The following is a 14527-nucleotide window of genomic DNA, read 5'->3' on the forward strand; positions in this document are numbered from 1 at the left end:
AGTATTGACTTAGTTTTGGTTTTAAGGCTACGCACAGTAGAAAAAAAAAATATGGCAGGGAGATGGTAGGATCAGAAGGTGGGATTTCCAAGGCCCAGCACTCTGGCTATTAAAATACATTTTCTTATATGCAAAATTTCACTTGTCCCTGGACCTAATTAGACTCCTGGGACAAGTTCCAAAGCAAAGAGATCACCATAAACTACAGAAAAGTGTAAGAAATTTTGGTTAATTTTCTGCAGCAAATCAAGTTTACAAAACTTCAGCCGATTTTTAGTAGACTTCACTGTATTGCTAATGTTTTGTGCCACGGCAGCTGGTCTGCGAGGAGACTTGACACTTTTAATCTATCTTTATAAGGTTTTAGTAAAAGGAATTACCATTGTTGGTATATCCTGAAATTACACAGCAAATTTAGAAAAAGAAGATTTCCATTTGTCTGAGCTACAGCTAGTGTCCACTTATTTCTTCTAGTATGGGAACATTAGAAGCAAGGTGGGTAGGAGAAGTGAATTTTTCTTTGGCATATGGTTTCTCTGACCAAATGTGGTCTTTGAAGGGTTGGACTGGTCACCAAGAAAGCTCTGCAGATGCAGGCTGACAACTCCATTGTTTTAAAGGAGGCTGCAATGAGGAGGAGGAGGAGATAAGATAAGATTCCATGGAAAGTCAATGTGACCCTGCCTGTGGCAGAGTGCCAGTGAGCTGAGCACATCTCTGGCTGTTGTGTAGAACAACCTCCACGGGTGGAAAAGTGTCTTCTGAATCAATCAGTTTTTTGCACTTGGTATCTGTGGACCTAGAGGCAGAGAATTTAAAGTAATCAAATTTTGAGAGCTTCCTATGTGACAGAAGTTATTCTAACCAGAAATAACACAACATTCATGGTAGGTAGGTTTCTTTGAATCATTTCTGGGTTTGAATCCATTTCTCAGATTTTCTCTGCAAGAGCTTTTACTGACAAAATTTGAGCTAGCAACTCGTCAGTGAATGCATATAATCTAATCAGGCTAGATGGGTGAGAAAGAGGTGCGACAGAAATTCTCAAAGCTATTAAAGTGCACAGAAAGAGGAAGAAGAGGTCAGTGAAGGACTGTGAGGTTTGGCAAAGCATCTGTAGTTGGAAAACAGGCCTTTTTCCCCTTTACTGTTGTTGTCTGAATAATTTTTAAAAGCAGAGTGTGTTTTTCAACACCAAAAATTGAGCAAGAGTTGAAATGTGCATTTTCCCATTGAGGACACAAAAGGCATGGGAAGGAGCAGCAGCTCTGAAAATCTAGCCACTGTTTTTCAACCTCAGGGCAAGAAGCTGCTGAAACACTCACTAAGCATTAATCATTTGGGTAGCCCCACTGATTTTATTGGGAACTGTCATCTGCTTGTTTATGTACCTATTATCAGTTATGCAGGTACAGTGAAGATTTTTGCTGTATAGTATGGAAAGATAACAGGTTAATTTTCCTGTTTTACTCTACACGTCTGCCATTCTGAAAGTAACGAGTCTGTTCTCCTGAATTCTTTATATTTTAGCATTACGGTTACACATGTAATACTCATACGTGCAATGAGAGGGAACAGACTATGCTTTAAATATATGGGGAGTAATGCTTATACTGTATACAGCACACATATCTAGAATAGAACACCATATAGCCTGTTTTGCATCTAATCAAATGTAATTTATGTAATTTCTCTACACAGTAAATGTGTATTTTCATATATATGATTGGGTTTCCACCCCCAGAAACTCTCTAGAGCAGGCAAAGGGACAATAATGGAAATGCTAGCAACAGAGTGTTATGGCACTTGCCCTACAACTCAGTTCATTATGTCTCTATAAGGAATTGGCACACTTGAGATGTGAAATCATGAAATACAAGTCACAATCTAAAAATACGTTGGAATTGAGCCCACCAGGGAGTGTGGGTTCCTTTCCATTGCAACAATACTCTGAAAAAAAAGTCTTGTGGTTAAGCTAAGCATACAATGAAAAGAAAATGGGAATACAAAAGTTTCGTATCTTGTTAAAACAATCAGTAATGCCTCACTAAATTCGGTTCAAAAAACACGGCAACTAAAACACTTCGGATCATTTTTAACTAACAATTCATTTTTGGGAAAGCTATTGAATTTTTTTTTCCTAAATAGATCACGATTTTCACCATGCATTTGCTATTTATAAATAACTTCTAACTCGGGAGCAGACAGTAAGTTGGGACTGCTTTTTGTTTTTGTTTGCCTATTTTTAAGGAGATCTTATTTCATTATTCTGTATTGGAATTCTCTGTTTCTCTAAGATGTAAGTTCAGATACCAGTGCCTAGGTAACTTGGCAAATGCTCAATAGATTCCCATGCATGTGGTTAGTATCATGCGGGAAGAGTCCTGCTGAAATCAATTGGATAGCACTTACAAACGAATGAAAACATGTGGCAGAGGCTCAGAGCATGAACACTATAACTGTACAGGGGATGGAAATTCCATTCTGCAAAGAACTGTGAGTTTTGAATAGTTGTCATATTTCCAATCTCAAATAAAACATCAAAATGTCAAAATTCTCAAAGAAATAAAATTCTGGGAGAGAGGTTGGCATGGAGTGATAGAAATGTCTTCATTTTTACTCCAATTATCTTTCTTTAATTTTACATCACATAATGTAATACAAACATTTTGATTTTTAATTAAAATGCCATTCTGAAACGGAAGTATTAAAATGTTCTTTCCTCAAATATTGCAAGAATACTACCTTTTTTTTCCCCTCAGATTTTACAAAACACTATTGTGCAGGTACTAACACAGTTTCAGCCTCATAGAAACTTTGATGTAGCATCTACCTGCTCATTTTTTACAGCTCTATTACATATATAACATAACAGAAAGTTAGTTCATAATTTTTTCTCTGCTTTCTGATCCTAGCTTGCCAAGCCACTCTCCATCATTTATCAGCAGTCCTGGTCAACCGGGGAGGTCCCAGATGACTGGAAGTTAGCAAATGTGATGCACCTCTACAGAAAGGGTTGGAAGGAGGATCTGGGGAACTACAGGCCTGTCAGCCTGACCTCGGTGACGGGAAAGGCCATGGAGCAGATCATCCTGAGTGCCATTACACGGCATGTGTCGGACAACCGGGGGATCAAGCTCAGCCAGCATGGGTTTATGAAAGGGAGATCCTGTTTCACTAACCTGGTCTCCTTCTATGACAAGGTGACCCGCTTAGTGGATGAGGGGAAGGCTGTGGATGTTGTCTACTTGGACTTTAGTAAGGCCTTTGACACTGTCTCCCACAGCATTCTCCTGGAGAAGCTGGCTGCTCATGGCCTGGATAAGTGCACTCTGCGCTGGGTTAAAAACTGGGTGGACGGCCGAGCCCAGAGAGTGGTGGTGAATGGAGCCAAATCCAGTTGGCGGCCAGTCACGAGTGGTGTTCCCCAGGGCTCAGTACTGGGGCCAGTCCTGTTCAACATCTTCATTGATGATCTGGATGAGGGGATTGAGTGCACCCTCAGGAAGTTTGCAGATGACACCAAGTTGGGTGGAAGTGTTGATCTGCTGGAGGGTAGGAAGGCTGCACAGAGGGACCTGGACAGGCTGGATCGTTGTGCCAGGGCCAACTGTATGAGATTCAACAATGCTAAGTGCCAGGTCCTGCACTTGGGTCACAACAACCCCATGCAACGCTGCAGGCTTGGGGAAGAGTGGCTGGAGAGCTGCCTGGCAGAAAAGGACCTGGGGGCGTTGGTTGACAGCCGCCTGAACATGAGCCAGCAGTGTGCCCAGGTGGCCAAGAAGGCCAATGGCATCCTGGCTTGTATCAGGAATAGTGTGGCCAGCAGGACCAGGGAGGTGATAGTGCCCCTGTACTCGGCACTGGTGAGGCCGCACCTCGAGTACTGTGTTCAGTTTTGGGCCCCTCACTACAAGAAGGACATCGAGGTGCTGGATCATGTCCAAAGAAGGGCAACAAAGCTGGTGAAGGGTCTAGAGCACAAGTCTTCTGAGGAGCAGCTGAGGGAGCTGGGGTTGTTTAGTCTGGAGAAGAGGAGGCTGAGGGGAGACCTTATCACTCTCTACAACTACCTGAAAGGAGGTTGTAGAGAGGTGGGGGTCGGTCTCTTCTCCCAAGTAACAAGTGATAGGACGAAGGAAAGGGAAGTTTAGGTTGGATATTAGGAAAAACTTCTTCACCAAAAGGCTAGTCAGGCATTGGAACAGGCTGCCCGGGGAAGTGGTTGAGTCCCTATCCCTAGAGGTATTTGAAGAACGGATAGACGTGGTGCTTGAGGATGTGGTTTAGTGGTGGACTTGGCAGTGATAGGTTAATGGTTGGACTCAATGATCTTAAGGGTCTTTTCCAACCTTAATGATTCTATGATTCTATGATTCTATCTCTGTGTATTTTTTTGCCACCAAATTTCAGCCACAAACTCCAAATTTGTTTTCTGCAACCATTGGTATGAACCAAAGAATACTTTATTGACAGTTTTCTACAAATGAACCAAAAAAAGAGGCATGACTATAGATAAATGGCAATTTTTTATGAATAAGTCGTCTAACATTTTGAACTAGCTTGTGTATGTGTTCTTTAAGCAAAATATTCCCTGTGAAATAAATGTGACTTTAATAGAAATGGAACCTGTGCAAATGCAGAGCTGATGAGGAGCATGAAAGGCTCTTCAAGGATTCCTTCCAGCTGAAGCTCACATGGGTCTTTCTGTCAGAAAGGTCCCACTGACTTTGCTGGAGAGGCAGGTGGCAGCAGAACCAGGCTCCCAGGACCTGAATAAAAACAAGATGCAGGATGGACTTACTCAAGAGGAACTTGCACAGGAGGAACTCTAAAGCTGAACAGCCTTAAAAACAGAAAGAATAAAGGTGCTGGTGAAAATCAATGCCTCACTCCCCTGGATGCCCTAAAAGGGAAAGTACAAAGGTGTAACATTCTCACTCAGATAAAGAGCTGAATAGATAAGAAGTTAATTTGGCCTAATTTTAGAACAGTTTCCATAATTTTTTTGCCATATGACATATCAGTGACAGTATGGCATAAAAACTCAGAGCTGAAAATGGTCAGAAGACCTGAATTTGTCCTCAAAAACCCTTACAGCTTTCCCTTGGAATTTTTCAAGTAAATGAAAGGAAGCATCCTTAACTTATAACTTGTTTCAAAGTAATGTTGCAATTAAAATTATTGTTTCACTGGTCTCAAAAAGTACTATTTCTTGAGATTTTTCTGTCCCTTCCCCAATTATCTTCTGATCTTTTTTTCCACTAGTAATGATAAGAAAAAGGCAAAAGTTTTGTCAAAATCCCTCTATCTACTACTTCCTTCTTTTTCTTAAACCAAAAACTATAAACAAATGTATAAAAGTACTTCTCTGTTTAAGCAGAAAAATTAATTTTAATTTCCCAAATGGAAAATTGAAAAATATCACTGGTCTAGACAGTTCCTCACACAGAATTTTTATTTTAATTAAGCCACATTTTCAGATGAGAATATTTTGGTAAAACTACCACTGGCTGTGAATATGGTTTTTTTTCTTTTGTTCTTAGTGCAAGCCAACACTCTCAGTATGTATAAGGAGCATGGTGAACTAACACAAGCACAGACCTACTCTATCTTACTGCATCTCCCCCAGACCCTGCATGACCGTGGTCTCCTGAACTATCTTGACTGTTCTGCATCATAAAGCTTAAACAGAAAGGAACTGAGCGACTCAGGGTATTTGTCTGCTAATGATAGCTTGTTCCCTACAATACCTTTTCCAGTACTTTATCCAGTCTGCTTTAAAAATGTCTGAAGGGATGAAGAAAGTTGGGAAAGCGTTTTACAGCCAGTTGAAGCTCCTAGCTAGGAAGTGTTTCCAGTTACTCAGCCAAAATAAATTTTTTTTTAAAAATTCATGCCCCAGGTTCTAGGGGCAGTCTATTGATTCAGGGTATAGATGAGTCCTCTGTCTTTGCCAAAACATAGATTTGAGGTTGCTGGTGATAAAGAGTCAGTGTGTGCTCTAAAGAAATTTAAATGTCAAAATCTGCGTCAGGGTCCTTTCTCAGCTTTTGGCCCAGAGACCAGATAAAGACAATAACTGCTGCTGTTTATCCCATACTTCTGTCCTGTTCTGTTTTCAGCCTCATTCCACCCGGTGGCATTAACTGTTACAGCAAATAAGGGAGAGCACGTGAATATTTCCTTCATCAGAATGGCAGCAAAAGAGGAAGATGCAGTGATCTACAAAAATGGTAATTAACCTTTCTGTCCTGCCTTTTCTCTTCCTGCTATCATTGTCTTAGCCAAGTGCCATGTAACTGATTTAAAGTCATTGCTGATGAAGTCCATGCTGAGCAGCTGGAGCAGACATAATTCCTCATGCATTTAATGTTCTCTGAAGGAGCCATTTGTTATATCCAATACATTGAGCTGACCTGTTTCTCTTCCACCAGAATGCCAAATCATTTGTTTATACCTTTGCTTTGTTTCTCATTTTCCTTTTTTATTTCTTTCTATATCCCCTCATATATTTGCCCGGCTGATTTTAACATCTTTTTCTTTTTTTTGCTGTGCCAATGTGAAGGCCTAGTTACTGCATCTTTCTTTGCATTTCTACTGCTTTTCAAGTGCATACCTTTCCTTCTTCAAATGGCTTTTAGAGGCCATTTAGCTTCTGTGATGTCCTTCAGGCTAAGAAAATAAGCACTAGTAATCTGCTATTAGAAGGGCAAAACTGTCAACAAAATCTAATCATTTCATTCAACTACAAAAATTAGTTAGGTTGTGAAATTTGTGACACCAACTTTTCTATCTGACTTGGCACCTAAATCACGTGTAAATCACTGTTCAGCTCTGTGTCAGGGTTCCCAGGGAAATTTTGTGATCTCCTGTCAGCATTTTCTCATACAAGAACCAGCTGATATGTTGGAAGAGGAGTGCTTACATCATGGTGCTGCCTTAGCTGTGATTCCAACTAGAAATTTGGGAAAAAAACTCAAATTAACCATGCCTCTGGACAGGAGGTCAAGTTCTCCACTGAAATTGTAGCTGAAATAGCATCACTGAGGATTCCTGATACAGGAACTGGCAAAGAAGAGAAAATACTTGTCCTGTTATATTTAACTGTTGCAGTTTTTCACTTCAGTCATTTAAAGTACCACTTCCACCTTGCAGACCCTCACAAAGACTGTCTAGAGAATGAAACTCTTCTGCTAAACAAGACTGCTTTAAGAGATTGGCATAACTTGTACTGTCTTGGAAAACAAGCCACAAAAACTGAACCTTTCTAACAGACTGTGAGCATAAGGCTTTCTTAATGCTCTGCTGCCAAGTTTGTTTGCAGCTTGTAACTCAGAAGATATGCAAAAAAAGCCGCACAGTTTCAGAACTAATGCCTTTCATTCTTTGCTCTTTTTCTTTGGCCCTTTTTTCTTGAAGAATTGTTACGTGTTGTCATGGACTAAACTGACCCAAGACCTTTTTTCTGCTTTGTTTGATTCTCAGCAAAGTTTTACATTTCTAGGCTGCCTGAAATTTGACTATAGTCAAATTGATGGTATGATAGTATGTATGATCACAAACAGTAAATGTCATGCCTGACACAGTTTAACTTCTAAATTTTTTCATCAAAGTGAAAAAAGTTGTTTCATTATCAGTGTAACTGTAAGGGCATGTAGAAGGTAAGGGCATTTGATTTGTGCGAGTATCATCTGCTTGATGGTCATTCAGCATAAAACACTAAGACAAGAAACAAGAGAAGTAATACATAAACAGACACACAAGCCCTAAGAAGTAGCATATGACAGCAAAAACATCAAAGGGCAGAGCTCTCCAGCTTCTGAGGGCCACTGAGGGAACAACACAAAACTCTGAGCAGCTTCAGCCAGAGCTTTGAAAGTATAAGAAGTGGGGAGCAGGATTATCATGGGTCTGAGGGGGAAAGAGTAAACTTATTATGGCATGATTGAGGGGAACTGTGAGCATGTGTGAAATAATGGGATATTTAGAGGAAGAGCCAAACAGGAGAAAGGGAGGGCTCAAAGTGAACGGGAATGGAACAAGCGTGGGAAAATGGGGCGGGAGGCAGGTAAAAGGTGCCACTTGCATGCCTGCAAGCTGCAGACCAGTACACTGGTCTGGCCAAGCTCTGCACTACAGTTGGTCTGATCTTATTAAACTCTGTTCCTAATTATTCTTCAACACAAATGTGTTCTCTACCTGGTATGCATATGTATAATTTGCTAGTGACCTTCAGGCCAGGCTAGAAGGCACAACAGGTTTGACTCCTAGTAACTGGAAACGCATTCCAGGGTTCAAAGGGTATTGTATGTCTGGGGCCAGCAACCGGAGAGACCAAGTGCCTAAGGCCAGTTATGGCAGGGACTCATTTGTGTGTGCACACATGCGCACGTGTGTGTGTGTATGTGCGTGTGTGTGTATGTGTGTGTGTGACACTAGTGAACTTCAAGCCAGGCTAACCAGTGAGAAGGATAAGAGGTCTGAGAGACAGGTATTAGAGATACTGTGGGTCCAGGCCAGCTAAGACCCATTTTTTGGTGTGTGAGTGTATGAGATCTGCCAGCAAGCCTGACTAGCTGGCAAGTGAGAACAGGATTGGGCTGTCTGGGTTGTTCATGTGTATGTGAGTCCCGTGTGCATATGCAGTACCTGTGAAGGCACAGTTCTGCTGTGTGTGTGGGTCTGTTGGTGGCTGGCTTTGTTAGTGCAGTATGTGTGAGCGTGTGCATGTATATTTTGATGATAGCTGGCTGGACCTGGCATTAGCTGACTGCAGCAGCCTTGCTCTAATAGACTGGAGTGGAAGGACTCCTTGGGGTCCCTGGATGCATCTTCTCTTTGATAGCAATCAATGTTCAAATGTTGTTACTTGGTGATCCAGGGGGATGGGAGGAGACCAAATGCTATTGCCTTACTTAGCAAGCCTGTATGACCAACTACAGCAAACCTAGAATAACATCGATAACCTCCCTTGGTGAAAAAAATAGAAGAGCCAGAAACATGTTAAGTCTGGGAAGAAAAGATAAAGCTGTGCTGTGTTCTTCCTGCTTTGGTCTGCTAAGTAAATCTTTGTGTTATTCAGATTAAATAGGACCTTACTGGCATTTGCTATTTGACTCCTTCCAGACACACTAGACTCCGTACAGATGGTCACCCCTCACTTCAGGAAAGGCCAAGAAACAAAAGGAACACTTTTAACCACTAGAGTCTTAGCAACATTCCCATAAAGCAATGCTGAACTCAGAGTAGTTTGTCCCACTCATCTACTAAATCTCCTCAAGATCTAGCTTCCTTTTTACTTGCACCTCTCCAGTTATCAAAAACCAGTATAGCTAAAGAGCTGTCAGCAAATTCATAACTAAGAAATAGATTCTGCTGCTCAGCTCATCCCAGCTGTCCTTCCTCAGTAACCAATGCAAGCTGACTTCTGTCTGTAGAGGGTGAATGATTTCTGTCTGTTGTATCTGTGTGCTCCTTCCCCAGGTTCCTTCATCCACTCTGTGCCCAGGCATGAAGTGCCCGGGGAGCTGGAAGTATCCTATCCTCAGGTTCAACCACAGGATGCAGGGGTTTACTCTGCCAGATATATAGGAGGAAACCTCTTTACTTCTGCTTACACAAGGCTTATTGTAAGACGTAAGTTCCATTAATGTGTGCTGATGATTAATTTTTTAAAGTTGTACTGAATCTGAAATGAAACTTACACTGTGCCCAAAAAAGGGCCAAAATCTTTCTTGGCATAAGCTGCCATCAGATTATGTCAGAAGAAATTTTTTCCCAAGGATCTTTGGTACAAGCTGATACTGATTTAAGCAGCTGAGAGAGAAAAAAAATCAGATTTAGGTTCAATTCATCTTAGCTATTGGTAGGACAGCTAGCTCTTTTCTCAGCATCTCAGCTTTTCAAACACCAAGTAAGCATGAACAAAGAAGGTGGCTCTGGGTCTCCCATGAATATGAGATGTGGGTCTGAGCACAAAATTGGAATTTTCAAGCATCTCTGTTCTCTATGGGGGGCTATATCCAAATCCCATTTATCCTATGATTTCTCATCTTTAGCATACATTATTGTAATTTCACAAACTACCCCAGCCTTAGTTAGCTCTTGAAGTTCACCTCCCAGTGGATGACAGGACCAGTTTATAATGCAGGCAGATATTTTCCATTAAGTATTCTACATGTCTTGTAGCTTATGCTGCTATGTCCTTTGTCATCAGATATAAAGAAAATTACATTCTATTAACTTGGATAGAAATATAAAACTGATATGTAAAAATAAATAGCTGTTCAAATATCTTGCATTATGGAGAAAATATTTCTGATGGTAAAATGTATTTTACTTGCTAACATCCACAGGATACTTCCAGGAGTCGCAAATGAATCAATATAATGCCTGGAATTTGGATTTTGAAGCTATTGCCACCTCACCAAAATGGTCCAAGATCTGTTCTCTGCTATAGTGCCAAGCTGCACAGCAGATTTATCCATAAATTCTGCCCCCTGCCTTGAAATGGGCTTTTGTCTTGCCCATCCTGCCTATTAGGAAAACTCCTGTGGCATAGTCTGGGAGATGGGAGGGAAAACACTAGCAATAAAGAGAATGGACGATTACATGCCACTGCTCAAACGCATGTCCTGTCTTTCTTTGAATTAGCAGTATAGACACAGACTGTTCATTTTTAGCAAAGCTTTTTTTTTTTTTTTTTTTTTTTTTAAGTATCCATATGTAAGAATTTCCTTCTGGGAGAAGGAGGAGATAGAGCTCCAAGTACCATGCTGATTCATTAAATGCTTGCTGAAATCTGAAAAAGCTGATCCAAGCCTGGAATACCCACTTTTAGTGAGCCTGCCTCAGGACTTTCCAGTTTATTATCTTCTCAGTCCTAGCTTTACACTAGAGGAAGTCATGAAGGTTAGTTTCTGTGATGTGAGAAACATTGTTACAAATCAAATACTGCAAATCATTGAGTCCTCAGCTCCCATTGATTTCAAAAGCAGCTCAGAGAATTTTGCATCTTGTAGGGACAGATTAAGCATTTGCATTATGAAGTCATATATACTTGTTTAGAGCTTGAGCTCTGCTTCTATGAAATCAGTACCAAAACTCTCACTGGCAGGATTAATGGTAGTAGTATCTTTTTAGGTTATGAAGTGGGAAAGAAAATCATGACAGGCATTAAAACAACTGATTGCTCTTAGTCCATTTATTCCTGAAACAGGTCACCAGTTGATTGATCCTTCTTATAAAGACCCAGTGAAGACAGTAAAGATACAACAGGTGTGAACCCAGTCTAATAAACTTTCAAGAAAAATATTGTTACAGAAAAAAAATCATGACTTGCCAAATGCTGGTACAATACCAGTGATGCTAAGCTTGGTCCTGCTGGCTTACTACCAGTACAGGCAGTGCCAGGTGAAGCCTGGACCTTTTGTAGGTCTCAGATCCCTGCTACGAGAGTAGAAATCTTAAATATAGTAGCTTTGTCAACTTCCATAGTTACTCTTCCAAACTAAAAAAATCTATCTCTAGTTTCAAAAATGGAAGACTTTTTCAGTTCCTTCCTTGAAGATGTTACATAGTATTACTGTGTACTATGCAGCAGTTCTGCTCCAGAAATACGGGCACTTCCACAATGAAAAATGTGATTCCTTACATTAGGTCACTTGGCTGGGGTTTTAGGGGGTCCATATGGATCATATTTTTATGTATTGTACTGTTTGTCTTAATTAAAAAGAATTTTACTACTTGATTGGTTACTGAAAAAGACAACAAATATGTCATTATATTTTTGCATAAAAGGGTGTGAAGCTCAGAAATGGGGCCCTTCCTGTAGCTCCCACTGCCCTTCCTGCACAAACAATGGCATTTGTCATGAAGATACTGGGGAATGTATCTGTCCTCCAGGTTTTATGGGAAAAACATGTGAAAAAGGTAAGCAAATATTATTTTCACAGATTGCTTATTAATTTGTTCTCAGTAGCAGAAGTTGGCAGATTATTGAGGGAAGCATCAAATGGAGTAGCCTTGTTTTACTCTTTATAGCTACAGTGTTTACAGTTGGTGCTGGAGACAGGACAGTGTTGGGTGAAATGAACCCTGAATTAGTAAGGCTGGTCTTGTAGTTGTGATTTGCCTTCTCCCTCTCTTCTCCTAGTAGAGATTGTATTGCCAGGGAAGATGAATGTTTCCAGCTCTTCTTGATCCATATGCACTTGGACAGTGTGCTAGATAATCTCTTCTAGACTCCCTTTTCTACGAGAGGCTGGACCAGATGATCTTTCAACCTGGGCTGTTCTATGATTCCCGTGAAATCAGTATGCTTGAAGCTACTGACTGACTGTTAAATGCATGATAGACTAGATCTTGAGGATACACTGGCACTGGGAAATGAAGCCCTGTGTTAGAGATTCCCTGGCTACTTCTGAACAAGCTCCTAACGTGCTCACAGGATGATTTGTCTCTGTAGGGACATATCAACAGTATATGCCTGTTTGTGCGTATTTGTGTCTGTGACTAGTTTGGATCCTGGAATAATTACAGCAGATATTACATTGTTCTGATCTCTCCAAGCAACTTTTGGGTCCAATCCTAAATAGGTATCCTAATATTTTGACTGAATTGCAGCGCTGCAAATACTAGAGCAAAGCTATTGGAATAGCTGACATTTGAACTACTCTAGTGTAGCACTGATCATATCAGAAACGCAAAACCTTGAGCTTGGCAGTTTCATATGCACTGACCTTTAAGAAGAATATTTGGTTTTCATGGCACTGTTTGTCCATTTTATATTAAAAAGGCTTATAAAGAGGTTTTATTACTGAAGCTCTGCCACTACATATCCAAAGCAATGAGTGCTTTGTTGATGTATCCTCACATGGGAGAAAGTTATGCTTGCTTCTGCAGCCTGAACTTAACCATTAGTGCAGCCGTGGCTTAAGTAGTTATGGATGTTAATATATCTGGTATCTGAACGGTAAAAATACTATTTTTTATTTTAATTCATGTTTTCTGTTGTCTAAAGCTGTGTCATTAGAAGCATTAACTCTTTTGTGGACTTAATGCTGTTGGGCTATTCTTTCCCTCTCTCTCTTCAATAGCTTGTGGAGCCAATACATTTGGCAAAACATGTGAAGAGAGCTGTAAAGAAAAATATGGCTGCAGAAACTATATGTTCTGTCTACCAGATCCATATGGTTGTTCTTGTGCCACAGGATGGATGGGACTGGAATGTGATAAAGGTATAGTAAAAAATATGAGGAATGGTGAAGAGTCCTTAGTGTGCTGCTCATGGGAAACATAGAAGGAAACTAACAGAGGAGCGTAAAAGATAGGATTGTTTACATTCTGTAAAAGAGGGATAATAATATTTACCCATCTCAGAGGACCATGTCAGATTCTCAGAAGGACATAGTAAAATTAAAAACTATTCAAATTATTCTACAAAATGAATTGATGTTCTACTGAGGCATTTAAAATCCTCTACAGTCCTGCTGTATTTCTACAAGCCAAACTGAGCAATTTGGTGTCAAACATATATCCGTTGCTGAGCCATACTGAGCATAATCAGCCTTGTTCACTTCAATTAGACTGCAATCTCTTTGGGACATCTTCCTTTATGTGCCATCTTGTTCAATGGTGACATAACTCTGATGAAGCCTTTGGACACTACCACGGTGCAACTGAAACAACAGTGGAGACTGAAGAAGCTTCCACATTGGCATCTAGTCTACAAGTCACAGGCATAGATACAAACGTGCTCTACTTTTTTGACGTTAGTGTGGTCTCAGGATGCTCTGTGCATGATTTAGTGCTAATACATATAGTTTCAAACTCAATCCAACTGAGGGAACTAAACCCTACTGGAGAATTGATGCATGAGATTGAAAACTAATGGAAGACATTTTCTAGTACCTTTACACTAACTGGAAACAAATGTACTTGCAGAATGCAAACCTGGTTTTTATGGGTCGGATTGCAAACTCAAATGTAATTGTCACAATCGAGGGACATGTGACAGATTTAAGGGCTGCATCTGCTCCCTGGGATGGCATGGTCTTCAATGTGAAAAAGAAGGTAAAGCAAGGTAACACGGTAGTAAATGGCTTTTCCCACCCAGTGTAACTGAGACAGATCTTCACACTGGTAGAGCATTTCCACCCCAGGCTGGTATCCTTGCTCTGCCAATTACATTCCAGGGGCCCAGACAATTCTGTACATCTTTATTGCAATGCAGTGTTTTTAATCCTCTCCCCCAATGCTGCATTTAGCAGGCTGATATGCTACCATTTCATCTGATTTTGCTTTCATTAGAGGTAGATTTGCAAATCTTACTCCATAGGGTTTGACACTGACCTTAATTACTTAATTAAGTAATTGACCAGTACTTAATTACTGACAGAAAGTGCTCATCCTACCTGCATGATCAGCTTTTGGATAGGCTCATGGTACTTTACCGTTACCTACCTCTTATTCACTGCATACACTCCTATACCATGTGCCTCATGATCTGAAATGGATGACT

General features: G+C 40.5%; 1 protein-coding gene across 2 annotated transcripts in view; it reads left to right on the forward strand.

The window, feature by feature from the left end:
* Nucleotides 1-14527, forward strand: part of TEK (TEK receptor tyrosine kinase) — a 41807-nt gene that overhangs the window by 12797 nt on the left and 14483 nt on the right. For both annotated transcript variants that reach the window (XM_087742210.1, XM_087742212.1), the window contains exons 3-7: nucleotides 6129-6239; nucleotides 9490-9642; nucleotides 11806-11937; nucleotides 13104-13244; nucleotides 13951-14079. In XM_087742210.1, coding sequence (XP_087598336.1) covers nucleotides 6129-6239; nucleotides 9490-9642; nucleotides 11806-11937; nucleotides 13104-13244; nucleotides 13951-14079 — 666 coding nt within the window. The remainder of the gene's footprint in view (nucleotides 1-6128; nucleotides 6240-9489; nucleotides 9643-11805; nucleotides 11938-13103; nucleotides 13245-13950; nucleotides 14080-14527) is intronic.

The sequence above is a fragment of the Nipponia nippon genome, unplaced genomic scaffold, assembly GCF_047370975.1.
Source record: "Nipponia nippon isolate SJK-2023a ecotype South Korea unplaced genomic scaffold, ASM4737097v1 scaffold_8, whole genome shotgun sequence".
NCBI classification, from domain to species: Eukaryota; Metazoa; Chordata; class Aves; order Pelecaniformes; family Threskiornithidae; genus Nipponia; species Nipponia nippon.